This window comes from Buteo buteo, chromosome 28, assembly GCF_964188355.1.
Source record: "Buteo buteo chromosome 28, bButBut1.hap1.1, whole genome shotgun sequence".
Taxonomy (NCBI): domain Eukaryota; kingdom Metazoa; phylum Chordata; class Aves; order Accipitriformes; family Accipitridae; genus Buteo; species Buteo buteo.
The window spans coordinates 9,466,479-9,492,448 of NC_134198.1; the positions used below are offsets into that span (position 1 = coordinate 9,466,479).

Genomic DNA, 25,970 nt, shown 5'->3' on the forward strand with positions numbered 1-25,970 from the left:
CCTAACATTTTCTCTAGTGCTTTGTTTAGGAGAGCATTTCCAAGGTGTCTGTCAAGTTTAAGAGCCTACTTCTCCTAAAAGCCAGTGATACTATGCTTAAGTGCTTTGGCGGGGGCTTCCTCTTCGTTTCTCAGGCTGGCCCTTATCCACATAGGGTTTGGTTTTTTTTTATTTGGAGAACTTTGCATTTCCAGGAGGGGTTTTACTCTTCTGGTGTTGAGTGTTCAGTAGATAAGGCTGCTGTGTCGCAGCTTGCTGCCTGGAGCCTGCAGTCTGAGCCCTACGGATGGACGGCTGTGCCTGCAGCGACGTGCCCCAAAGGGATTCCCAGCACTGATCAAGCTGCAGGTTCAGGAGGGCCTCTTGCTTGGGTTCTTTTATCGATGCTTAGAAGCTCTTCTTTCGCAAGAAAAGCTCCGATAATCAATTTATCCAAACATTTACTAATTTTTGTGGTGAATCTTTTTTTATTCTGAGAGGAATTTTACATCTCCAGTCTGCAGGGCTGGCACGCATGCAAGCTGAGTGGAACCCCTGGACAGAGGGGCTGAGACACCACCAAAATGCTGCATCTTGGGAAAACCGAAATCCTTAAATGACTACAGCTTTGTCCAGTGGAACTGGTGAAACAGTTTCCGGTGGACTTGGTTTCCCCACTGACTCTGCAGTTGTGTTATATTTACGGCTGCAATGTCAGCTCATCCGCTGTTACGCACATGAGTGTCCACATAGGAAAATACAAATAAAACTCTCGGGTGAATTTTTTCCCATGGTTATGTTATGGATTCTTTTAAGTCTGCTGGGGAGTGTGCTCAACACAGCACTCACTTATCCATCAGGGACCTGCCTAAGTTATCTCTTCCTTATCTAATTCCTTGCTGTCACATGGCACGCGAGATAACTTTATTTCTCCGGTCCCTTCGCTAAGTTGGGTTGAAATGGCTGACAGGTTCCAGAGTTACTAAACAGGGACAGACAGAGCGTGTTCATGTGAACAGCTAAATTCCTCGGATACCTTCTTACGTTGTTTTGTGGATATTCCCTTGTAGGCTTAGAATTCCTTCTTAATTTTTCCCGTATGTACGATGAAATCATTGCTATTTATAATGTCAGATTTAACGTTCTTACTGTGTTTACTCAGACTGAGAAGTAATTTAAATTTGATCTTCCTCTCTCAACAATCATACTTACTTCTAACCGTGATGTTTTGGCATTAGATCAGCCATTATTAATGCGGCTCGTAATGCAATGTTGGCAATGTTTACTACTCTTCTGAATCTCTCTGACTTATTTTTTATGCATCTAAATTGGATATTTGTGTTTTTTCTGGGGCACGCATGTTCCCTCTGATGCCAGTTTGCATGCAGTTTATTATGAGTCGGCCTTAATCCTAATCTGTGGTCCCTCAGAGTTGCATAAAAAATGATTATAGTTTGTTTATAATCTGTTTTTTAATTTGTTATCCACCTCTGTTCACTCTGACATTTGAGGCTTTCATGTGTACCTTTTGTACAGTTCTGGGGCACAGATCCTTGGAAACGACCCTGATATTAGGATACAAAAAAACCAAGCCAAAACATTTCAGGTATTTCCCTCAGTGTAGAAAATATATGCTTTTTTTTTCTTCTTCTAATATTTTAGTCTTTTAAAACCACATTTAAATAGGTGGTTACTTAAATTTATTTAATTTAACCACAGTGCTGATTGGTTGCTTCCTTTGTTTTTAAGTTCTCCTTGGATCATATGAAAAGGTAGTGTGTTCTGCTGGTATATTTTTCAGATACAGCAGTGGCCCCATTTCATCACACAATTGCATGCATTTGGGACAAAAACTGTTCTCAGACTTTAACAGCGCTATTACACATGCTTTGTTGAGCCATGGAGATTGATGTTATTGAAAAAATAACACATTTAATTTGGATTTGATATGTCATTTGCACACAGCGAGTAGATTGTCACACTGTATTGGTAACTGTCCTAGATATTGGTAGATAAACAGTTTTATGTTTAAAATTAAACCAACTGAACTGAAGACCAAACTGACAAAACCAAAATAAAAAAGAGGGGAATCATCATCTTTTGACAGTACTATACAGAAGGTGAGCTATACTCTGCCACTTATAAAAGAATATTGCATTATTTCCCAGTCTCACACTGAATATTGGAAGGAAGTGTTGTTGAAAATGGAGGTCCCTGTTACTAGACCCCAGGTATTCAAGCAGAGTCCAGGGGCTGCTACCAGGGGAGAAATAGATGCCGTATTGCTTAGTATCTCAAGGCTCTGTCGCCTACAGAAATTCTTGGTTCCTATGAGGAGACAGGAGCCCAAGATTTGGGGTTTCTTGAAGATCAGGAGGCTAACGAGGAGCAAACACCCACCCCTCTGAAGAGAGCTAGACACCTGCCTAGCATCCACAAAATCTCAGCCATATCCTAGAATTAAGTGCTTAAGCTGGGCTAATCCTTTCTTATTTTCTTGTACGCAATATTCTTTACATACAGCTTTCTGTGTGTAATACTCTACCATTTCATAACTGCTGGAGCTTCACGTCCACTAGATGTGCCTCAGATGGGTGGCCTGGGAGAGGCAGAATGCACAGAACTTCCTCTGTTAATTGCTGAGCATCTCCTCGGAGCTGCTTCTCGCTGCCCGTAGTGAATGGCTTGCAGTAATCATCTACAGAGCAGTACTGAGGCTAAGATCTTTGTTAAAATTGAAGTTGAAAAGCATTGCAATAACGTAATAATTGGCTATTATGGCTCATTGTATATCTCTTTTTTAAAAAGCAGTCTGTCTTTTGAAGTTCATCTCTCAGATAAGAACCAGCATAGACATAAAAAGATTTTTTGGTGGCAAAATCAAGAACTTGTTCTTCAGTCTGTCTTGTTATTTGTGTGCATGCGCATGCGTATGTTTACTCAAAAAACTTATTTGTTCTAGGCATTAATTGTCTAAAAATGCTGCAGAGAAAGAATTTTTACATGAAATGGGGTTGCATAAATGCAGTATGGACTACACAGAAATATTTAAAAAATCAGCACAAGATCAAATAATAATAAAAGGAAAAAAACCATTCCTGCAGCCCATAAATCAGTCTGGTATAAAATCCTTTCTCTGTGTTGAACAGGACGAAGACCTTGAGTCTTTTTCTGCCAGCAGTCTTCTTCCTTTCTGTGCCAATGCAATAAGGGAACAGCAAGTCGCAAAGAGGGAATGCGGGTGGAAAACCTCGAACAAAAGGTGATAAGAGCAGGCTATGAGGAGACCACTGAGGACTTGAGACAGCTCAGATGTTCAGGGATATTTTCCACCGTCTGGCTAGCCGGTCCCCTTGCCCCCGTGTCTGGGCTGCCTGGCGTGGTCCTGGCTCTGCCGCCTGCGTCGCTCCCTGGGCTGCTCTTCTCCACAAACGAAGTGCTTCAGACGTGTCCTTCCAGTGGAACACGCCTTTATTGGCTCTCCTTGGCTCGGAATGCTCTGTAATCCAAGGGACCCCTGCCCTGCTGCCTGCTTTCCTGCCGGGAAGCGCTTGTCAGGGCTGTCCTCCCTGCCGGCCACCACTCCAAAGGTGCCATCTCTGAGACACTGCCTTCGTGGAGTGAGGGAGGGGTGGGAAAAACGCCCGCAGATGGGTAATTCGTTCACACCTCTGTGTCGGGGACTCGCCGTCGTTCGGTTCGGTTTGGTTGCTTGGGAGGTTTGGCTGTACCTTAAATACGTGGTCCTGTGAGATGAGAAGCTGAAGTTGTACCACCACGGTAGATTCTCCCTGGTATAATCATGATGTCAACTTTTTTCACCAGAGATGTCTAAAGTTAATTAAGGGTCTGCAAAGTTGAGCAGAACAAGGCCAGAGAAAGTGTGAAGCCAAGGAGCTGTAGCTCAGTGACAGATGATGCTATTTGGCTTCATTTTTCTCTAGAGCCTGAAAAAACACCTTGCAGTATTTTGGTTTTTTGTCAATCAAGAATTGGTGTGGCAGCTGTTGCCAGAGCTGACAAAACCTATAGAAGCTGGTGATCATCACGGTGCGGGTGACTGGGGGTCTCGCTGGGTTTTTAGGAGGGAGCTAACTAATGTTCCTACAGGCAGAATAAATTCCTTTTGGGGGTTGCTGAATAGTGTGGACTAACTGCACAGTTGCTCAGAGATTTCCAATAGCACCTTAAATGCATTAAATTTTTTAATGTCTTGAAAAACTTGCCATTTCAGACATTAAAACCCCTGTATAACAGAGGACTTGGAAAGTACAGTCAAGTTTAACTAATGTAATAAAAATCCTTACCCATCTTTGAGGATGACTGAGATTATCCTCTAGTTTTCCTCTGGACACCCGAAGGTGTGGGACCCCTTCCCTTGTCCTGGGGGGAGACAGGTGAGACCTCCCCTGTTGAGATGAGCTGCTCAGGGTGGTAGGACAGGAGAACCTCACAGGTGGGATGGATTCGTTTCCCATTCCCAGAGTTTCCCCCATGGAAAAGGAGGTTAACCTCAAAATGAAATGTTTCTCTAGTGACAAGAGAATATAAAGATTTCTGGTTAAGTGAATCAGCATAAGGCATGTGTACAAATCTACCTCTGTTGGTAGCTCAAATTTCCTGCTTGCACTGTTTTGCCTGAGAGAAATTGCTCTAAAGCAGAATTTTACATCTATATAAAAATTTAATATTTCATTATCCAGCTTCTTTATTAAAACTCAAACTATGCTTTAGGGTTTAGACACACATGTCCTTACAAAACAAAGTAAAATATGTATATTCTTTTTCTGCAGTGATAAACTGAGGAATAAAAAATATTTGCTCCAAGAGTGGCAATGGTTGGGGAGCACATCCCTTTCTCTGGAAAATATGAATGTATAGGAGAGAGCTTTGAATAGCATATATATTTGCTGCTTTAAGTATTTGAAGCTGATTTGTGGAGAAATGTATGGAAGCTACATTGTAAATTAATCTAACACTAGAACAATGTCTTGTGCACATTGTAAGCAAATCACAGTAATGCTAAGACTTGCAGGAGATTTCATTTGTCGTTCTCTGTACACTAATTTACATTATAAGAGAAATATATATATAAGAGAGAGAAACTTTCTCATAGGAAGAGATTAAATTTGTTGACCCTTCTTTGCAGAATAAACCAACAGCAAAACTCAGGGTAGGAGACAGAAATTTGTAATTCTGGTAGCCAGCTAGCAAACTAAAAGGTTATGGTCTTACAAGGGCAGTCGATCAGAAGCAGGTTTTAACACTTTCTCTGAGTCATTTTATGAAGTGTTTTAGGTAGACTTGAAAGAATTTCAGAGAAAGTCTTTCAGTGGCCTGTCAAGAGTCACCTTCCCCACAAGGCAAAGCACTGACCTGGCAAGCCTAACGCTAACGAAATAGATTATTATGAAATCCTTCCACAGATACTGCATGGGTTGTTTAGGCTTTTCGACTGCCTATGTGCGTCAGCGTAGTGAGAACTTGGCAGCGGGCCTGGGCTCCGTGAGACCTTCAAGGATGTCATTGGAAAGCCCTGAGGTTTTGCATCTTCCTTCGAAACAATGCTGTGGGAAGTTCAGATCTGCTCATCAGAGCAAAACTTACTCTTCAGCCATTGCACAAGTGCACTAGGGTTTTAGTTCCAGAGATTTCTGTTTAAAGATGCTGGGAGACCTACTGGTACATAACAGACATGTTTCTTTTGTGAACTTGCCTCGGTTGCTGGAAAGCCATGCCAGAATACTCGCTTTGCTCCATGCACTGCAGCTTCTTGTCGAGCTGTTTTGACTGAAGGAGGTGCTACCGGCTCCAAATAGTCAAAATAACTAGTTCAGTTCTCGGAGCAGCAAAACTACGGTCCTTGACAGAGGATTTGTGCCACTGTCATTATAGCGTTATGGTCAAAACCGATTTGGACATGTCTTCTGGTGCTGAGCATGCATGCACGTGACTGCAAATATTCATTACGATTGAACAGCCAGGCCATTAATTCAGGTGCTTAAGTACAGATTTGAGGACATCTGGTTAGTCATTGCGTAAGGGTTGATTCGAGTCACCGTGCGGCGGTGTCCTGTCTGCTGATGGACAGAATAAAAGTTGCCTGTTGGAGAGTGTGTTGTGAGATGTCTCAGCCCAGGGTATGGCCTCTCCTGGGGCTTAGTTTCAGAGACGAAATGCAGATAAGCGCTCCCAAAAGGCTGGTGGTCCTAAGTATTCTCATGGTGTGTGCAGAACACGAAGAGACCGTTCAACGTGCGGGATGGAAGGCAGGGAAAGAGCTGAAGAGCGTTTTGCTCCAGCAGAGGTGACCAGGAGAGGAGCTCCATGTGCCTCGCAGGTGCCCCCCTGCCAGGACGGGAAGGACAAGGAGATCAGGCTCTCTACAGCCTCTAGATCTCTCTCCTTCCTCACGGCACTCGTGGGCCGGGGTTGTTGAGGGTCCGTACGGACGTTGGTGGGCATGCACGTGGTGTGAGCTTGGGGCCGTGTTCCCTATCCCCAGGAGCAGAGGGGTTGGTGTGGCAATGGACCACCGTGGCTCTGACCCACATGTTGCTTTCCAGATTGCTCTTTGGGGCAGCGGTGGCCCCAGCCAACGCCTACTCGGTTCCCTAATGGCTTAAGCACATTTTGATCCTCGGGTGGCGGGTCCTGCCAGCCAGTGCTACTCGTTTTTCCAGGCTGCTGCTCATGGTGGCATTGCATATTCCGCAAACAGCACAAACCTCCTTAGCACACGGAGCAGCAGAAGTGTTTGGGAACGGTTAACCCACAAAAGCTCAGAAATGGGGGTCGGTGTTGTTCTTTAAGTGCTTCACTTAATGGTCTTGCGTCTGTCTCCTTTCTCCTCATCCACCAGCAGTGCTTTTCAGTCTTTGCCATCTTGGGAACTGCCTAATATTCAGTGAGACTTGTCAAAAATGTTCTCGGTTTTGCCCCCGCTGGACAGCCATTCCTATGGATGGCCCCAATGTCTGGGAGCTTCTGACCATCGGCTTACTGCTTGGCTGCTCTTAGAGCAGCACAAGACAGGCAAATTCCTTTTGTCTGTGGGAGGATTGGATGGAGCCCGCTTAGGGCTTTGTTTCTACATTTGAACATTTTTAAATTACTCGGCATCAGAAAAAAATAAGCTCAAAGCACTCAAAAATGCACTCGCAGAGGCTAAGAAATGCTAGATCTAGATGGTTTAGAAGAATAAAGAAGAAATAAGGAAAATATTTCCTTGGTTGCTGGGATGCCTTTTTATCACTGAGATCAGTGTGGTTTGGGTTTTTTCTTTCTATTTAGATGTGTGACTTATTTATTATGGTTAGAGCATTGTGACAGTGTATTCTGACAATAGGTTTAAGTAAACGAGGGAGTTGACTAGCACTTTGATGTGAAAATTAGGTCTGAAGTGTAGATTGGCCCAGGATTTAAATTTTTCTTTGAAGGAAAAATACTGACAAGAGTTACCGATAGAAATTCATGGTTATCCTTTATTGAAAATGCCCTAAGTGGCATTTACTAGGACGTTCGTCCTCGAAATTTATTCTGTTTGCACAGGAACACTTTGCATCTCGTGCAGCTGAGAAAAGGAGCGTGAATTCAAAGCAGACATTTCCCTGCTAGCGTTACAGCCCCGGGTGGGGGGCTTTAGCATCACGGAGGGAAATCTATGTCTGGTTCTTTGTCTTCTGCTTTTTGTGACAAAGGAATTCCCATTTGAATTGCTCTGCTCCGTTCAAGCCCCCTCCGAGCCTCTGGGTTAGCAGCAGTCAGTCTTTGCAGTGTCCTGACGTCATCCAGTGTATGCATAAGCTCTGCTATTGTCTTACGGAGAGCAGGGGCTGGGGATTGCGGTAGCTGGTGGCTGCTACCTATTTATGCCTGCCGGTATCACGGAAAGGACGCTGGCCGGCCCTTATCTCTTGGATTTAAGACAGACGCTCCTGCTTTTTGCTTCCTGAAGAAGGACCTTTGCTGCGGTTGGGAGGAAAAGCTGTCTGCGGTGTGGAGCAAAGGAGGGGAGAGGAGGAGAGAGGAGAATCTGGCCGCTTGGATAGCCTGGACTGCATTGTCTGGCTTCATGACCCCTGCTGCGTAGCAGTCTCATCCCTACTCTCGTACACTCCCTCTGCCTTCCACTCTTTTTTCTTCTTTCCTTTTTAAAATAGCGGCATCTGGGGCCAGCCATGTTTGGCACTGAATCTTCATGTAAGTAAATGCATCCCACTTCCACCCTTTTTCTGTTGAGGACGGGGCTTGTTTTCGCCTCGCCGTACCCACCGCACTCGCATTCCCTTTGCTGTAGGTCGTTGGCTAAAAGCTGCGGTCCTCGCCCGTTTACGAAGGGACGAAAGATGCCGGAGGGGAAGCATCTACCTCCTGACTGCGGGTGCATCCTCGATGCCGGCAGCAAGGCAGCGTAGGGCTGTCAGCGCTGCTGAATTCGGGCCACGGAAAGATGGGGAGAAAAAGGCAGTTTCGCTTGAACGTGTTAATTGATAAGATCGCATCTGTCAATGATCGGGAGTTGCAAACGGTCTAATGAATGCGCTACTGGGATGATATGTTTGGGGAACTGGGAATGCTGCAGTATTAGAGGGGCGAGAGCTGGGGGAGAGTGATTTAATCAGCAGGAAAAGACTGTCTGTCTCATTTGCTTCATTTTTGTTCCTGGCAAAAAGGAGGCTTGCGTGGGATCCCTCCTGTAACTGGAGAATCCAAAATTAAATTAGGTGGAATTCTAAATATGAGGTGAAAAATGCAAAATAATAGGATCATTTATTTGTTTCTTCCTAGTCTTTGTGCTGGAAAATCTTAACTGAGGCAGTCTGCTGTATAATAGCAGAGCAGACGCATGTCATTGAAAGCAAGCCAGTTTTGCTTCAACGGGAACAGTAATTACCTGCCTGGCAAATCTGGCCGCAGAGGAAGGCTGGGGCTTTATGTATAAATAATGTTGCCGGTGACAGTGCGGCTGTGTGGAGACCAGTCTGATCCAGTGATTATCGGGTGACTGAAAAATAGAAAACAGTCGGTTTACACTGTATTTTGTGCACCAATAGTGCTGCGTGCTGAAAACGTGTCTCATTTGAATACGAAGCGGTGGCTCTTCTAGAGCGTTATAATGTGCAGCATGGTGTAATGTCTCTGTGCCGTCAGGCTGGGACCCGTTCTGCGGCTCGGCTCTTCCCGAGAAGTGGGAAGAGCATCGGGATACCTCGTAATCACGTCCTCCTGGCTGTCAGACCCTCATGCTCCCAAAGGGTTAATGGGTCCCCCCCTCCTCTGCCACCACACCTGGCCGAGGTCAGGCAGCACAAAACCAACATTTGCCTCTAGATTTCTTTTGTTTGGGGCCCCATTTTTCATGCGCGGTTGTAAACACGTTTGCAGCTCTGGGTCAGCGGAGCGTGAGCAGAGATGCCAAATGTTGTAGCTGCATCTGTTTGTAGGCTGCCGGCTCTGCCAGCCCCAGCCCGTGTGTCCGCGGGGTCTGCCTCTGCGAAAACGCACGTCAACGCGCTTTCGGACAACATCGGCGGCATACCTGCCCTCTTGCAGAAAGCGCGCACTGCATAGGCGGGAAGTCGAAATTATTCAGCCTCCTTCATTTTCGTGGGCCTCTCTTGTTTTATGAGGTGCGCTAATAAATGGCTTGCTTGTCACATGGGGCTTTTTGGCTAAAGTCACCGGGTTGTACCACCAGCAGCTGCGGCTGCTTTTGTTTCCGTGGTCCCCACGATTTTTAGAAAAGGGCGACGGGAGCTTCCCTAGCGGCCACTACCTGTTTCCCAGCAGGGTCTAGCGGCATTATTCGCCTTTAAAAAAGGGGTTAAACGCAACATGGCTAGTTGCCATCCATCCACGCAGAGGCTGTGGCCAGTCCCTGCCTGCGCTCCCCGGCCAGATGAGGATGAAGGCGGCGTGATGGCCTCGCCTTTGTTCAAATTCCCTCCCCTCAGCCTCTGCTCAGGCCTGGACCTCGTACCCCAAGGGGCCGTTTGGGACCCTGGAATTCCTCTCCAGGTTGGACTGGCCGACGGGAGGAGAGCGGGGTCACCGGTGATGCCCCCCGCGCAGGGCAACCCTTGCGTAACCAGCCCTGCCCGCACCGCTGCTGGAGGAATGGCGGGTTTGCTTTCAAAGAAAGAAAATTGGATCGAAATTGATTTAATCAAAACGCAGCCACAGCTAGGGGCTTTGGGGCTTTCCTCTCCTCCTGTCTTCTTCCTATTTTCAAGCTGTCAAATGCCAATGGTGCTACTAATTGTTAATATTTCTGTCCGGCTAAAACATAAAATAAATAACATAAAAAATTAGTAAGATTCGGCATCATCTAGTCCTTGAAAACACAACAGGAGCCATTTCTGCTGCTGTCCAAAAAGCATGCAATGAGCAGATTACGTTCTTTTTAATCCTGCTGTTTACGCTTAGTATTTAGGCTTGCGTTTCTCTTTTCTCTGATTAAAAACCCAAGAAAAATGGTCAGAAGCAAATCCTGGTTTAGAACCTTTAGTCTGTCACTCGGTATCAAAATATTTTAAATGTCAAATCAATTCTCATTCAGCGACCTCGGTTTTTCGTTTTGCTTTTAACAGCAGTCAGAAGGGCAATAAAAGATAGTCCGAGGGCCGTTGTAGGAACACAGGCATCTGCTTATCGCCTCCTGGATGCAGGGCAGGACAAACAGCAGGCGACGCCGGCCTGGGGAGGGGGGTGAGGCAGCAGCGATGCACAAACAGCTGCTAACGCTCCGGTGCGCGATGGGCGAGGAAGGAGCATGTAAAGCAAAAACCCCGTGAAGTGCCCGTGGGAAGGGTTGCGCTGTGGCAGGGTAGTTGCCGTACGGTCATGCTCGGTATTTTCCGTCGGTCACGTGTCTGTCCTCTTTATAATCCCCACGGGAAACGTCTGCGCCGGAGACCCTTCGTCTTCGGTGCTTTTGTGCTGATCCACTTGCAGCCGCGCTGTCGGGGGGCTGTATGCCTGGGGGGGGCAGCTCTCCATCCCATGCCACCTCTCCAGCTGACCTGACAGATTTGTCTGCTTGCTGTAATCGTTTCACGTTGCGTAAGGGCTAAAGAAAACTTGGTTTGATAAAGCATTGGGGGAGGTCAGGGCGATGCAGCACCACCAAATCTGTCTGCGTGGTGGGAAGAAATGGGGCAGGGTGCGATTCAGAGCCTGTAAAACGAGCAAAGTGGCACTGGGAGAGCCACGTCATGTGTGTCTGAGAATGTGCACCACGTGTGCTTCAGATGCCCCAGACAGAGTAACTCAGTAGGAAGCTGCGAGGAAGGAATCGCACACGCACGCGTACGCCGCTCACCCCAACGCTGTTGAAAGGACCTAGATGCGTGCTGTCAAAGTCCGAGGGGATGTTCTCAGTACTGCTGCATTTGTTTATCCCAGGGTATTTTTAACCTAGCGGCAACGCTAAACTGTGAGGGTGATATGGGAGGTTGTCTGGGCGCTGCTCTTCCAGCCCGGGCCGCTCGGGAAGATGCTCATGGTGGTCCCTGTCTGGTAGATCAGCAGCTGCACTCTGGAAAGCGGAGAGGCTCTGGATCAAAGGAGAGCTGACCAAAGGGCAGGAGAAATGCAAAACCAAAGGGCAAGCGGAGCTTTCCTCCGTCAAGAGGCTAATGCTGGAAGGCTGCTCTCCGCGGGGAGGCTGGGGAGTGCTGTGGAGAAGGGGAGAGCTTGCCCACTTACGTGTGCCAGGGAAAGCTGCTGTGCTTGTCCCAGGCTCGCCGTACTGTCTCCTGCTCTGTCTGTTCAGAAAGTGCTTTTGTTCCTGGGCGTTATTTTGGTCAAACACTCTTCCAGACAGAATGTGATAAATGGGAGAGGTTGCACCAAGATAATTGATTTTACGGCATCAGAAAAGTAGTCTCATAAAGCCCTGCAAAACAGCAGCAGCCAGCAGTGGAGAAATGAGAGCTCTTAGCGTCGGATATCAAGAGCAAGGACAATCCAATTGGCATGGGTGCTGCTGTCCTGGGCCGGTGTGCCTGCCGCCTCCTTTCCCCAGCACCGGTGCTCACCCCCACTGGGAGACCCAACCAAAACCTGACCCCGTCTGCAGGCAGGCAGTGGTGAGCGGGTCGGCTCCCCAGGCTGGTTCATGGGGGGGATTAAATGAGCAGAGGCACAAGGGAGGGTGGGACACCGCTGTTGAAACTCTGGTGGGACGGCAGCCTTGGCAAGAGTGGGCTCCACTGAACCAGCAGATGACCAAAATGCTCCTTTTGTGGGCATAAATAGCCCGCTGCCGTCCCGGGTTGCCAAGACCAGTAATAACAGTAAGTACAGGTACCTGGCATCAGATGACAGCCACGGTTTCACAATGACGTTACGCAGGTTTCTCAGGCAACTGTACGTCAAAGAGAGGTTACAAGAACGTACCAGAAGCTGTAACTTTAAATCAATATATCTGGCTGCTGAGGTTCTCGCTGTTCCCCATGGAGTCAGGATTGTTGAGCAAATTGCGGAACCAGGTCAAAGAGAGGCTTGGCTACACCAGCGTCAAATGCCAGAGTAAACCTGGATGATGAAAGGGATTGAGATTGCAGAAGCTGTAATAACCTTGAGAAATTCAGCAGTGAAACCTCCAAGATATTTGGAGGGAAAATGTAGTCTCGCCTCCTACTTCACAGTGGATTTTGAGGATGTACTGAGTGCTATTATTGTTATTTTTTAAATAAATGTATTTTTTTAAAATACAAACGTGAGATGAGGGAGGGTTCTGCAGGTTCGGTAAACTCCTTTGGCTGTATTACTTTGTTGGATGCCTGAGGTGATGTCTCCAAGGGCTTGACTGTATGTGTGCTCAGGAGGACCGGGGCTTGAAGCTCAGCTCTCCTTCTCAGACAGCACCAACGGCAGCTCGAATTCGCTGTGTTGAGCTGTTTACAAGCAGGCAGCCGTTGGGAAAGCTTAAGTGCACCTTGCCCTTTCTTTCTCCACAAAGAAAAAGTGAATGGAGAGATGACTCACGCATTCGACAGTGCTAGATGATCTGGCTCTTGCAGCCCTGGATCACCTTTCCTGTCTCATTGGTTCAGTGGTCGCAAGGATCTGATGTGAAGTTACTGGCTCCAGTGCTAGTCTGCCGTGTAGCTGTGTCCACACAGGAGCTTCTTGAATGGGGAAGAAATCTCAAGGTGCGTGCAGTGAATAGGGTAACCTTTTTTTTCAGATTGTTGAATTGGTTGGTCCTTGCCATAGCAAAAAGCATAAGCTATAATTAGTGGAGGGGTCTGTGATTGGGCAAAGGTGACAGACAATCTTTCAGATTTAAGACAAAAAATCGTAGAATAAGTTAGGTTGAAGGGACCAGCTCCTCCCTCATAGCAGGACTAATCTCTAAGTTCGAGCCAGTGAAAGGTACCATCTCAGTCCATCTACATGTTTGCAAAATGGTATGAGATCAAAACAAGCTTCAACTTTGACCAGTTTAATTTACAGGACCAGGAATAGGGATAAATTTTTATGGCCAAGGACAACTGAAAGATTATTAGAGTCCCTTTGGGCTGTGTGACCCAGATAGGAAGTGCAGTACATGCAGTGAGGACTGTGTCATGTTATTTGAGTTGGGGTAGAAGCAGTAGAGTTTCATGTAATTTGGGGCTAATGAATGGGTATGCCAAGCAAAAAAAACTTATTCGCAGAACAGTCTAAGTCATCTCTTTTCATCTTGGCTAGAATACCCTGCTGGATCCCTGAAGCAACAGGAAAAAGTCTGTAAAGTGCTACAAAAAGAGCATGTGGGATTCAGGGAGACAGAGTATTCCAGGTTTCAAGATTAATGGGTATCTTTCCTGTTTGGTGAAAATACTGATGTAACATCACCATTTAGACCCTTTCATGTGAAGGTCACTATCTATAATGAGAGATTACAGAATCTTAGAAATGCCATTATGTTCCCTATTGTAAAGGATAGGATGCTGAGGCTCTATGTTAGGGAAATAAGCTGTACAACTGCAGAGAAAAACCCTTGCTACCCAGAATCGGGTGTAGCTCTGTGGAAAATTGGCTGGCTTTGCTGTGTTTGATCAAGGTGAAGCTTATGCTGAGAGATCAACTTCGGATGCTCAGAAACCGGGAGTGCAAGTGAACCCATATTCTACGTAGACCAAGCATTGTGCCATTGCTTCCCAGCATTAGATGGAAAGTATTTTAGGAGTTCCTAGAGCTCTCTATGGAATTCATTTGGAAACGGTTTATTAAGTGTTTTGATCATTACATGGGAAGTAGAAGGGAAATTCTTGTGAAACTACAAGGCAGCTATACAAAATTGAAGTCTGATATGTTTGACCTCTTCTGAGAAATCCAGTGGCTGGGAAGATCTTTCCTCGGTGCAGTGAAACAAAGGATGCTGAGGTGACCCTCAAAGCGCGCGAGGTAGTGTTTCAGCCTAAAGCAGGAGCCTAAGGTGAAAACGGTACAAAGTTGGTGAGCTTTTCAGAGAAAATATATAGCTCTAGTGGGGACTTCCCACGTTTGCGTAGCCCTTACATAGCTATTGCAAAAGTTGGACTGAACAGGGAAGAAGGATGAGAGAGTGGTGGGAATGAGCTCTGGGAGAACATGCCTTGTGCTCAAAAGGTCTGTAGCCTAAGAAGCCATGAGGAGATTTTGAAGATTCCAGTGCAAAGATCACCCATCTCCCATGGCCTCTCATGTTTAACGTGCCACTCATTAGTCCAGGGATTTTGCAATCTACAGTGATGATATGATTTCATGTATGTCATCACTCCAGCAAATGCCGACTTACATTTTACCGCTAGGAATGAGTCTTGGAAAGCTGTTCTGTATTTGGATTTCCTGCTGTACTTGCCTGAGTGTGGAAGTACCAGTCTTATGGTGCATCAAGGAGTTTTAAGAGGATATGATCTTGATGTTGATGAGTTGTGATTGTGCAAGTACAGCAAAAGGAAAATGTACTCAGTTACATATTTTAAAAGTTCTTGGATGGGAGTAGAAAAAGGAGATCAGATATTTTTCACTTCATGTGTTTGCTGCATTTTTTAAAAGTAGTAAGGGATCGCAGGATGAGGACACCACTAGAAAAGAAATTCTGAGGGGAAGGCCATATATTACAGCTCCATGGAGCTCAGAAAATGGCAGCTGACTCCACTTGTAAGATCTCTGCTACAAGAAAAGGAAAACCTGCTGTAAGAAGATAGCAGCTCAGGCAGAACCTGAACTGCACAAATCGCTGGCTTATTGATACTTAACATGAATCACGCTGACTCTGAACTGACTTAGCACAAGGAAAATACTGCTGGTCATATATTAAAAAAAAAAGAAAAGAAAAGCATCACAATTGGCAATACTGAAAGATGCTAAAAAGGTGTATTTAACATTCAGGAAAAAAGCTGAATGTGGAAAATATTAGCACCAGTAACCTTTTTTCCTGTCAGCTGCTTTCATTACTGCCATTAGTAAGGTATCTAGGACTGTCACAGTGGCAGTAAATTCTGCCAGTGTATTTGCATAGAGGTGATAACCAGTCACTCAAACCATCCATCTGCTGCAAAACACTCTCAAACTTTAATTTAGATTATCGAAGAGAATACAGTAGATCAGAAATGTTGAATTAGCTGGTGAAGAAACACATCAAGTTGTGCGTGAAGATCCGGTGCTGTGCTTTGTCGTCCACAAGGACACGAGCCCAAAACAGTCCCAACTAAAAAGCCCTGGAAATTTTATAGCCAGCGAGTGGAGGCAAAGGTCTGCTAGAGGGTTAAGTAAGCTGGAGAAAGTGTTCTGTAACTCAGCAATGTATATCAGCCTGGCTATTCTGTGTGTCCTCTGCTGCTTGCGTGGTCCACTGCGATAACTCCAGATAAGCTGTTATTATTATGTACAGAGCGAAGAGGGTGATAGTCAGGCTGCCTGTGCAAACGGATGGAGAAAAGCTCCGAATGGTGGAAATGAGCAGCCAGATAAAAAGCAGCAAGGTCTGAGCTGTAAGTTCAAGAGTGGACGTTCCTCCAAGAAACCACCCAAGTGTGAGAGGCCTAGCGCACGACCATCGAACGGGAGGACGCGGTGTCCTCTGTCACAGGACAGAAGAGCGGCTCTGTGGCAGATTCCTCTGCGACTGCTGACCAGCTGGTGATGTCCTTCTGAGGCTTCGGCTGGAACGTTGTGGTAGCACAAGGAGATGGCAGCCGGGCGAAGGATTTCTCAAGGGGGTTAAATAAGCCCGACGACATCATCTTTAGTATCATTTACAGTTGCCACACTATAGTGGGACTACTGGGTGTTGCCCCAGCCCGTGGGGATACAACAGCTTACGGTGACCAAGAGATTGAAGTTGCCTTCTTGGGATAAAGGGCTGGTGGTCTGTCACAGCAGAGAGGGGTCCCGCACGGAACGGGCGTTCAGAGGCCTTTGCACGGGACCTTTTCTAGCGTTACCTTCATCGGTATAAGTATTGTCACGACTGGGGTTCTCGCCGTGCTGGGATAGCCCTCCGCACCACAGCAGTGAGCGCGGTGGCTCTGGGGCATCGCGTGCATGCTCGTGGCTGGGAGCCTCTGCGGGTCCTGACTGCGCGTCAGAGAGGAGCGAGGCTGCAGATTGACAAGCAGTGCCCTGTGCTGCAGGAGGTCCGTCAACTACGTGCCTGGCATCTAGTTAGTTTATGTCTTGTTTGTGCGGCTGCACATTAATTCCTCCATAAAATACAGTATAGATAAATACACACACGGAACGACGCAAAAAGACAAGAAGAAAAGGCTCGTGCTTGGACTCGCCATCCTTAAGAGTATCCCCTTAAAAACAGAGGCTTCCCTGAGGGAACAAAGCGATGTGACTCTCTAATCCGGAATGTCAGCGCAGCCACCGTCACTGTAGAGCGAGGCACTGCGGGCAGCAGCTGCAGTCTGGCAGTAAATACGCGGCGTCTGCATTTCCAGTTATTCTCCTTTAGTTCGCTGATTTCTACGTACCCCAAATCAGTTTTGGTTTACACTAGGAAGAAAGAGGTGCCTTTTTGTCATTGAACCATCTAACTATGGACGAAGGAGTTAAAAAAAACTCCCAGTTTTGGTCTATATATTTATGTAGTATGTGCGTTTTGGTTTTTTGGGGGGGTTTTTTTGGTTTTTTTTTTTTTTTTACTTTGACAGCTGTTGTGAGTGAAAACTATAACTGCCTTGGTTTTGCTAAAATTGTAAAACAGACCAGCTGATCAAAGTTAAAGCAGTTGTTTCCTAGTGAAGGAAGAGCCTGAAGCTGTCTCCCTGTGTAGCATATCACTGATGTGAAGCTGTGGTCTTACTGCTTCTCTCCAGGGAGTTCAGTACCATGGCAGGTAGTAACTCTTGTTGTTCCTGTGTGTGGGGAGCCCAAAAGTTTACATATATCTGGAGATTGGACTACCTTCTCATCTCCAGAAGCATTGCAGACATACTGACAGAAGAGGATGGAGGTATATCGTGGGCGGCATGGGCAAGCCTGCATTGCAGCTGACTCGTGTGCTGCCTTATGTACAGGTAAGGGAGGATTATGCTGCCAAGTTGGCTTTCAGAAACTGGAATTTCACCTCTGAAAATCAGCTGCTGGAGGTTACTGATTGCTCTGTTGTTGCTTTTTTTTTTAATTGGCTAAAATCTGGCTGTTAGTCCTGTCTTTATTTCAGAAGCTCAGTCTAGAAATACTTTTCAAAGGGAAAGATGCACATCTATTAAATCCTAAACTAATCATAGTTCTTGGGCTGTGCTTCTGCTTTCCAGCATCCAAACTCACAGAACTGGTCTGATTAAGTGATTTTGAAGAAGAAAATGAGGACGACCAGTCATATAGTAGCAAAAGTTATCAGTGGATATAGTCAGAATGAAATTTAAGCAAAATCAACTTGTGAAGAGCAATCTGAGACATTAAACTATAAAATAATTGGTGAATGAGATAATCATGATAGGACAAAAAATATTTTAGAACATTTTAAAAAATCACCTTGTTTTCCAACATTTCATTTGTTTTCATTCTTTACAAGAACAATGGAGCACTAGCTATGAGCAAACGTAGAGGTAACTTCCTTTTTTCTTTATAAAGTTGCTTTTTCCAGGGCTTGTACATGAGCCCAAGGCAAAACACAGCCTTTGTGGACTCAAGTTTTATCTGATTGCTTCTGTGCAAGTGATTTCACACCAGCTACAGCAGGATGCTAATGTCCAAAAATAAGTCAACAACAGCTGTTGTCTTATGGCACAAGTCACTGCAATTGAGTTTGTGTATTGGCCATTTGCAGCTGGTCACCTTTTCTTAGGGAACAGCATGTCAAGGTGGTTTTGAGCAATGAGAGACTTGTCCTAAATAGGTGTTGAAAACCTTTGTTCTGTGTTCTTAAGAGCTTAGGCTGATTGATGAGAGCAGTCTTTTCTGTGATTACTCTTCTCGGAAATAGTACACGATCTCTTACAAGGTTTGTCTGTATGTGTCCTTACTTAGGTTTAAATAAAAATGTGATTTTTTTTTTTAACAAGGTTAATTAAGATGGTACAAAAAAACTCTACAGAGATTCTCAATTAGGACTGGATTGAGTTAACAAGGTGCAGGTTTAAGGTTAATTGAAATAAACTTTCTTAGCTGAAATAAGAATGTCCATGAACTATACTGCGTCAAAATGTGGGTACAGGCAGGTCAAAGTACTTTAAAGTAATACTCATGTAAAAATGTCAACATGGTTTATTGTTTTTGTTTTTAATGTCTTTCATAACGTTTCTTGTAGTTTTCAGAAACTCAAAATGAAATATCACCTTGTTTGCTGTGCTCTCAGGTTTCTTAACAAGCACGAATGACCTTTGATAAAGGGTTTGAAGTTCACATCTGCCAAAGATGAACTACAGTTTCTAAGCATAACAAATGAATAACTTTGTTTTCTTTGATCATGCTGCCGCGCAGTCGGGCCTTTGGTGATGTTTCTGCAAAGCTGCTGATATATATTTGGGGGATGCCAAGGAAATGGATACTAGGTAGTGTTAACTGCCTGACCCATAGATATGGCCATGCTTCCCTGAGACGCTTGCTTGTGGGAAGACCTAGAGACATGTCTATTGATCCATAGCAGCAGAGCATGAACAACTCCGAGAGCACGAGGGGAGAAGGGCCTTCTATAATTTATGAGGGTGTTATCTGTAACAGTTCAGCACTTAAGCCATTGTCCAAGGTGGTATCAAAGTTAGTCTTTACACCAAACAGCCTACTGTTTTATGTTCTGTTCTGGATCTAAATACTAAACTTGAGCTGCTTTTAAAACTTTTGAGATTCTGACAAAAAGAGGTATCGAGCACAAAATATATTTTGCAAGCTGTTGCAAAATCAAGTATGGGCTAGATGGCTGATCTGCAGAGACTGAAATAAACTCAAGGAGAAGAACAGTTGGAAACCAGAAGGAGAAGGTCAGATTGTCTTCATTCCTGAGCAACAAGAAAATTGAGGAGGTGTGATGAGCTAGAAGAGAGAAGGAAGTCTGCAACATGGAAGATCCTGGAATAGTAAATTCTCGAATTGTGGAGAATTTGGAAAGTGTGGGAGCTAAAATCTCGTATGCCGAATAGGCACCCAGAGTATATATGTGTAAGAGAGTGGGGAGGATGAGAGAAGCAGTAGGAGGGGCAGATGTGAACAGGTTTGGTGGTGGAATGCTTAATCCTGCCCACCCTTCTTCCTTAAAGAAGACCTGCTGCCATTCCCATGAAGAAATCAAGACATATCCTTAAGATCTAAAATGGAAATGGTGGAAAATGCTGGAAATGCTGTTGAAGTGATTCCAGATGAGAAAGTGGATGGTAGATAATTTGCCATACTAAATGTCACCATGCAGTCCTTGACTGCTGAGTGAACAAGAGTTTATCATGTCCATGGAGCCAGTCCCCCGCTGCGGCTTGGGGGGGTGGGAAAACAGGGCAATGTCTCTAGGGCTGGGGTGGCTAAGCTGTGACGACCAAGGTGATCCAGGGTTGAGGGTGTTGACACAAATCCTACTTTATTTCCGAATCTTTTCAGAGCTTGGAGTGGAGGCAGGGTCCTTTTTCCTTCCCTCACTTTCCAATGGCTGCTTTTGTGATTTTTCTCTAGGTCTGTCAATCCTGACTGTAGTCTGTTTTACCGAAAGCACCAATTAAGTAGCCGAGCATTTGCTCTTCCTCCCAGATGGTTCCCTCTTCAATGCGGGAAGCAATCTGTGCTGTAACAAAACGGGCAGGAGCCCAAGCTGTAATCTTGTACACAGATCAGTGCAGCCTGCCGTTTGAAGCTGAATTAATAGTGGGATGTGAGTTAGCGGTGTAGTTCGCAGGAAAGAGCAGAACCGGGGTGGGGTGGGAGCGGGGGAGAGGAGAAACTGCCTGATGCTGTTTTGTTTGAGCCTGGCTTGCTCCTAATCCCGCTAGCCATTCAGCCTTGATGGTAGCAATAAGCCTGAGTACCAGCTGTGCCTTCCCATGGGCTGCCGTGTTATTTTCAGCTCCTGTGAAAATGAGGCATTTCCATTTAATTTGCATCTTTTTTCCCCTTCTCTTTCTCTAATGAACAAGTGAGTACAGCACATGCATTTATGCCCTCCTTAGTGATGCCTCCCCTCCTTTCAGCTGCATCTACTGTAAGATCCCTTTCAATCCATTGCTTGCTTTACATCTAGCATCTTGTAGTTCAGAGAAAGTAACTGAAAGTCTCTGCTTATTGATGAGATCTCCTGCAGCTTCCAGCTGCTCTACAGGCACTTTTGTTCGGAACTTGGATTTCTGAGCATAGGCCTATTCACCCATTCAGCATCACCAGTATGGCCCCACAGAAATTTTCCTGCTGGATAGTTTTCCCTTTACTCTGAAAAATCTCATATTTTCAGAATGTGTATTGGGAACTTACTGGAAGAGCTACCTCAGTTTTCCTCCCTGTTTTTCAGAACTCTAGAGATGACAGTGGAGAAAATTGCCGAACATGCCACTGTTTCATGTGCTGTATGATCACTTCCAACAGTCAGTGTTTCAGGTTCTCCCTGGAAGCTTAGTCTTTACTGTCCTCAGCTCTAAAAAGCACCATGCTCTCCTTTCTGTTACAGCCTGTACAGCATGCCGGATAAGTTGCCTGAGCATAAAAAGGTGCACTGAATTAATTCAGTAAATCTAAAAAAGGCCATTTCTCAGTCTGTGGTGAGCAGACCAGGTTTAGAGAGCTTGGTGTGCTACAGGGGGCTTAGCTAGGTCTCTGGCATGAACAAGTCAAAGTGTCCAAAGTATAGGTAGCCAAAAGATACATATGTATTTTCAATTTACATATAGGCATTGAGTATTTTGAAAGTGGATGTAAATCTGTTCTAAAGCGGAAAGACTTACTCTTTTTTTGATAGAATCCCTGAAATGGTAAGAAAGATAAGTAAGACGAAAACAAGCCTGTCCTTCTGGAGAAGGGAAGCAAACAGACATCTGGAGAAAATAGTTATTGTTATCTATGACATGGCCTTCAGTTATTTGGCTTGGAACAGTCTATCGTATTTTTATCTTGAACCTGTCGCTTCTTTATTTGTTGCTAGTGACTGACTCCCAGTACTGCGTGTGGTTTAGCTGGTCAGGCTCAGTGAGATGCAAAGTGCACCTCAGATACCAGACTCGGTCATTTTGTCCGCTGCAAACGCAGCTGGCTGGTCTTCAGGCTCCAGCCCTTGCTGTGGCCACTCTGGTTTGTGTAGTTACAGTTCATGACATTTTCTCAGAAATTGTGTGGTGGATTAGTTTGTTAAGCACTTAATTTTGAGAGGAGACTTTTCATCAAGTCCCGTTAAGGAGTTAGGTTTTCTGCTCAGTGGGACTTTCTGGTCTCTGAGTGGACTGATAAGGGTCGTCTTTAACAGGTAAGGAAGAGAATTTGACTCTTCAGCTACAGCTTCACAGCTGAAGCACTTTCACCCCAATACATCTCTGCACAACCCAATGCTGCTTCCAATTCCAGTCACTAATTCCATCTGCTTTGGGCAAGTTTTAAGAGTTGTTTAGCAGCAAGTGCCTGTGGTGAGTGGAAGGTCGCTGCCGTGCTTGCAGAGCAGTGCTTGCTTAAAGCAATGGCAGAATTTTGTGTCATAGCTATTTATACCCCTATTTTTGTGTTCTCTAGCTGTGTTTGTGGCAGTTACTGGGTAAAAGAATAAGAACACATGCAGGTGCTCTTATTGTATGTAATAAACATTTTACATATGCATACAATATTATTACATATAGCTTTTATGTAAGAAAGAAGCTGTATGTTACCTTTTTACTTTACATCCTCCTTCAGGGAAAAGGCTAGCTGCCAGTTGTGGGTTTGGGGGTTTCTGTTGTCAAGTCTAGTGTTAGGATATAAAGAGAGGAACTGAGTCAAGGCTATGAAATGTAGTAAATTTGGAACTGAAAACAGCGACTTTAAATGCAGTCATTTCCCAAGCAAAGACATTTTAGTCATATTCCAATCAAATTTTAGTGCTGATCAGCCAGGGGATGTTTCCATTGCTGAATTCTACTTCAATTCTTGGTATCATTTCAGATTGAAGGAAAACAGTGGTTTTATCATAGATTTGATCCTAGTATTTGAGGTAAAACAACGAATTACAAAAAGAATCAGTTTCAAAATTGATTGATTGTTTTAAATCATTACTTTTTAATAATTCTTTTTCATTCCTTAATATTTCAGCTGGGCATTAATGTGATATCAGTCTAGGTTGAGCTACTACTTGTACACTTAGATTATAGTTTTTCATCGCACCTTAAGTTTTATTCTATTACCGTTAGGCAGAATCTTGGAATCGATGTCAGAGAGCTGACCAGGGAAAAAGACGTATCTTCTGAATAAAGGTAGTTAGGTGCTTCCTGAAAAGCCACTAATGAGATAACAAATGTTTATCAAAGCATTCAGATTATTTCATCTTCTCCTGTGGGCCAGTAGCGCTGAGGTTGACCAGCTAGATTTACCCTTGAAATAATGTTATTGGGTGTCGATGGCCCACGCTGGGGTCATTTTGCCCCACTTACTTATATGACCTATAGGCTTGTTTTGTTGCTGCATTGTCGTTCTCCAGCAGCAGGATGCTCTGGGGTAGGGACCCGGCTACCTGGAGTCTTGAAGTGTGATCCTTTAGCATCTTCTGACATTTGCCCTAACCACATCTTTCTTCAGACTTGAGCATTGTGTTTACAAAATGATTCTCTTGGGCAAGAGTCTCCAATATCTGCTTGTATTCAGAAGCAATACTACATTTTTAGTCTTTGTGAGTGATTTAAGATGTGCTCCCAAATGTACACTCTGTATATATTTGTACTTTTATATAGGTGCTTTTTAGTAGCAATACTAACCCATTTTTATTGGTGGGTGATGCAGCTGAAGAAGGCAAGACATGAAGGGGTTGTTTGGGGCTCAGATCAGTTGCCTAAATGAGGCATCTAGAGCCATTTCAGATGCCCTAGGACGTATTTCACCCGGCCTCCAGCTGTTGGTCCCTGGGGGTATGCTGCCTGTGCCTTGTGCCAGTGTATCAGCTACCCTGTGCATCTCAAACAGCTTTGGATGCACGTGCTTAGAGAACCAAATCAAGCTCTTTTTGTCATCATTTGTGTAATCCTAAAGAGAGCTGGTCATGTTAAGTAATGTGGGAATCTCAGATTCCTGACTAACTGCAGGGATTTTCGGGGTTTTGCTTTGTTTTGCTTTGAGCACTAGAGAGTGAAAGTCACAATGATGATGATAAACTTGGACTCTGGCAAGGCACACGTGTCAACTGTTGCCGTGATTAACACCGGCTGCTCAGCAGCACGGGCTCAGGGCTCGGGGAACATGCTGTACTCGAATTATCTGGCTTAGAAATGCCCTCCACTTGCCATTTGCAAGCAGGGACAGACAGAAGACAAACATTTCTTCCCCTAAATATGGGACTTGTTATAGCTTAGTTGCTTGGCAATCCACTTGACTGTAAAATAAGCAGACTATTAAGCAATGCTACTGGTTTCCTTCCTTCTATGGCTTTGCGGGATATTTTGTGATCTTTGTACCGTTACAGCCTTTGCAACCATCTGTTTAACTGCAGTGGGAGATACATACTGCTGCCACGGGTCTGTCTTTGGGGGAGAGAAAGCCACTGCGTTTTCAGGTGTTCCTCCTGTTGTTTTTTTCTATATGACCCTGCATTTCTATTCCCACCACTTCTCTTCCTCCTTTTTGAGCTTGCTGGCAACATCTGTTGCTGCTGTCTATAATTATACTCGGCACAGGGAGAAGGGGAGACACTGAGCGCAGCTGCTGCCTGTGCCTTCTCCGTAGGTATTCAAAGTCGTGTATTAATATAATGACACTTCTAGATTCCTTCATCATTTATTTCTCCCTGATCCAAAACAAATTATTCTCTCTCAACCATGTATGGACTAAACCTTAACTCTACGTGCTCTCTTGGTGGGGAAAAACAGAACCAGCTACTGTCAGGAAAAAACATTAGTTTCCGTATTGCATTATATTTATATAAGATATAAATATAAATATTTTCTATTTCTATTTATTTATGTGGCTATCCTGTGATTGAAGTAGTGTCGTCCGCATGCAAAACCTTGAAAACCTTCTGAAGGATGCGAGTGTATTTTTGATCCCATGTAGATAGCTGTACTTCCTGTGATCAAAATAATAATGGTGATTATTAAAAATTATTAATAGATATTGCGACTAGTAATAGTTCTGAATAATACTAGTAAAATAAAAATAAAAGATTCCAGATTGTGAGCCAGGTTTGCCTCAGGGCCATTGGAAGAAAGCTGTTTTGAAAATCCGGGTTTATGTTTGTAGAAGTTACCTCGGGTTCTGGCATCCTTTATCTCGATATGCCCTTTTCCTACTGTTCAGTATAGTAAGTGACCAGAGCATAATAATTTAACCAACAGCTATAAGGAAAAGGAAAAGAATAGAAAGGACAATTTCTATATGTAGCTAACTATAGGATAAAGAACGACGGTCTCGTTTGGTGCAAATTCACAGTACATACTTGTATGTTTGACATTTAGAGTTGAAAACTTGCTTTAATCTTATTCTTTTCATATCACGTCATTTGACTTTACCCACCGATGAGCCCTGAAATGTAGTTACAGTCACCGCAGGAAGTACTAAATGGGAGAGCATTCAAATAGGGAATTAGTAGAACTGTGATTAGCTGATGACTGCTATACATTCGGTAAGCAAGACATGCAAATTTGAATGGGACAACATCTTGAATCTCCTGTAGCAGCGGATAAAAACCTCAGTTTGTCATTCTTACTTTGGTACTCTGCCTGCTGATGAGTACGCACAGAAATGCGGGCCGTCGGTGGGCTGACGCTCTGGTCCGGCGGTGCGTGGGAGCAGGCTGCCGTGGTCGCGCTTGAGGACAGAACGCCGAAGAGTCCTGAAGGTATAGATCGGGGCGGGGGGGGTCTGGACAGCAAAGCGCCCTTTCAGGTATTAAGCCAGCTCTGTGAAAACAGCAGTAAGATAGACACTAATTAATGCCATTAAATACAAAACCCATATAATACACACACACACAAACACACACACATTGTATAATATGTATTGCATACATTAAGTTAGTGTCATTTACATACAAAGTTAGTGTCATTTCTACTTGCTTCAATGTATTGCTCTTTAATACCAGAAACAGATTTACTGTCAGAAAAGAGCAAAAATATAGACATGCTCACTGTCTACACATTTAAAATGCACAGAGGGAGTCCTACATTAAACAGAATTATAGATCTCACTTTCCAAAGAAACACAACTTTAATGAAATCTGTCAGATGGCAATCATACAAACATGCTTTGATGCCTTTAAAATGATAGATCATTATTTTTCCAGAGGGGAAAAGCATATACAGAACACAAATTTTAATTATGCCTAGGAAGACTGAAAGTTTTTAACATTTCAAATAAATATGGATGTGACATTTTATCTGAGTTCTTTTATGATTTTCGGTACAGGCCTCATTAGATTCAGCTGCCGT

The 25,970-nt window shown here is 44.6% G+C and overlaps 1 protein-coding gene across 9 annotated transcripts in view; it reads left to right on the plus strand.

Annotated features, from left to right (window-relative positions):
* The window catches only part of ST7 (suppression of tumorigenicity 7), a 154,675-nt gene that overhangs the window by 35,023 nt on the left and 93,682 nt on the right, over positions 1 to 25,970 (plus strand). The window contains exon 1 of one of the 9 annotated variants that reach the window (XM_075059148.1): positions 7,805 to 8,181. The exons of 5 other annotated variants lie outside the window; for them this stretch is intronic. In XM_075059148.1, the coding sequence (XP_074915249.1) occupies positions 8,160 to 8,181 (22 nt within the window). In that variant the 5' untranslated portion in view covers positions 7,805 to 8,159. Of the gene's footprint in view, positions 1 to 7,804; positions 8,182 to 15,797; positions 17,303 to 17,326; positions 17,484 to 25,970 lie in introns of those variants that run through there. 3 more of the 9 variants (XM_075059150.1, XM_075059146.1, XM_075059154.1) reach the window with 3 other exon arrangements.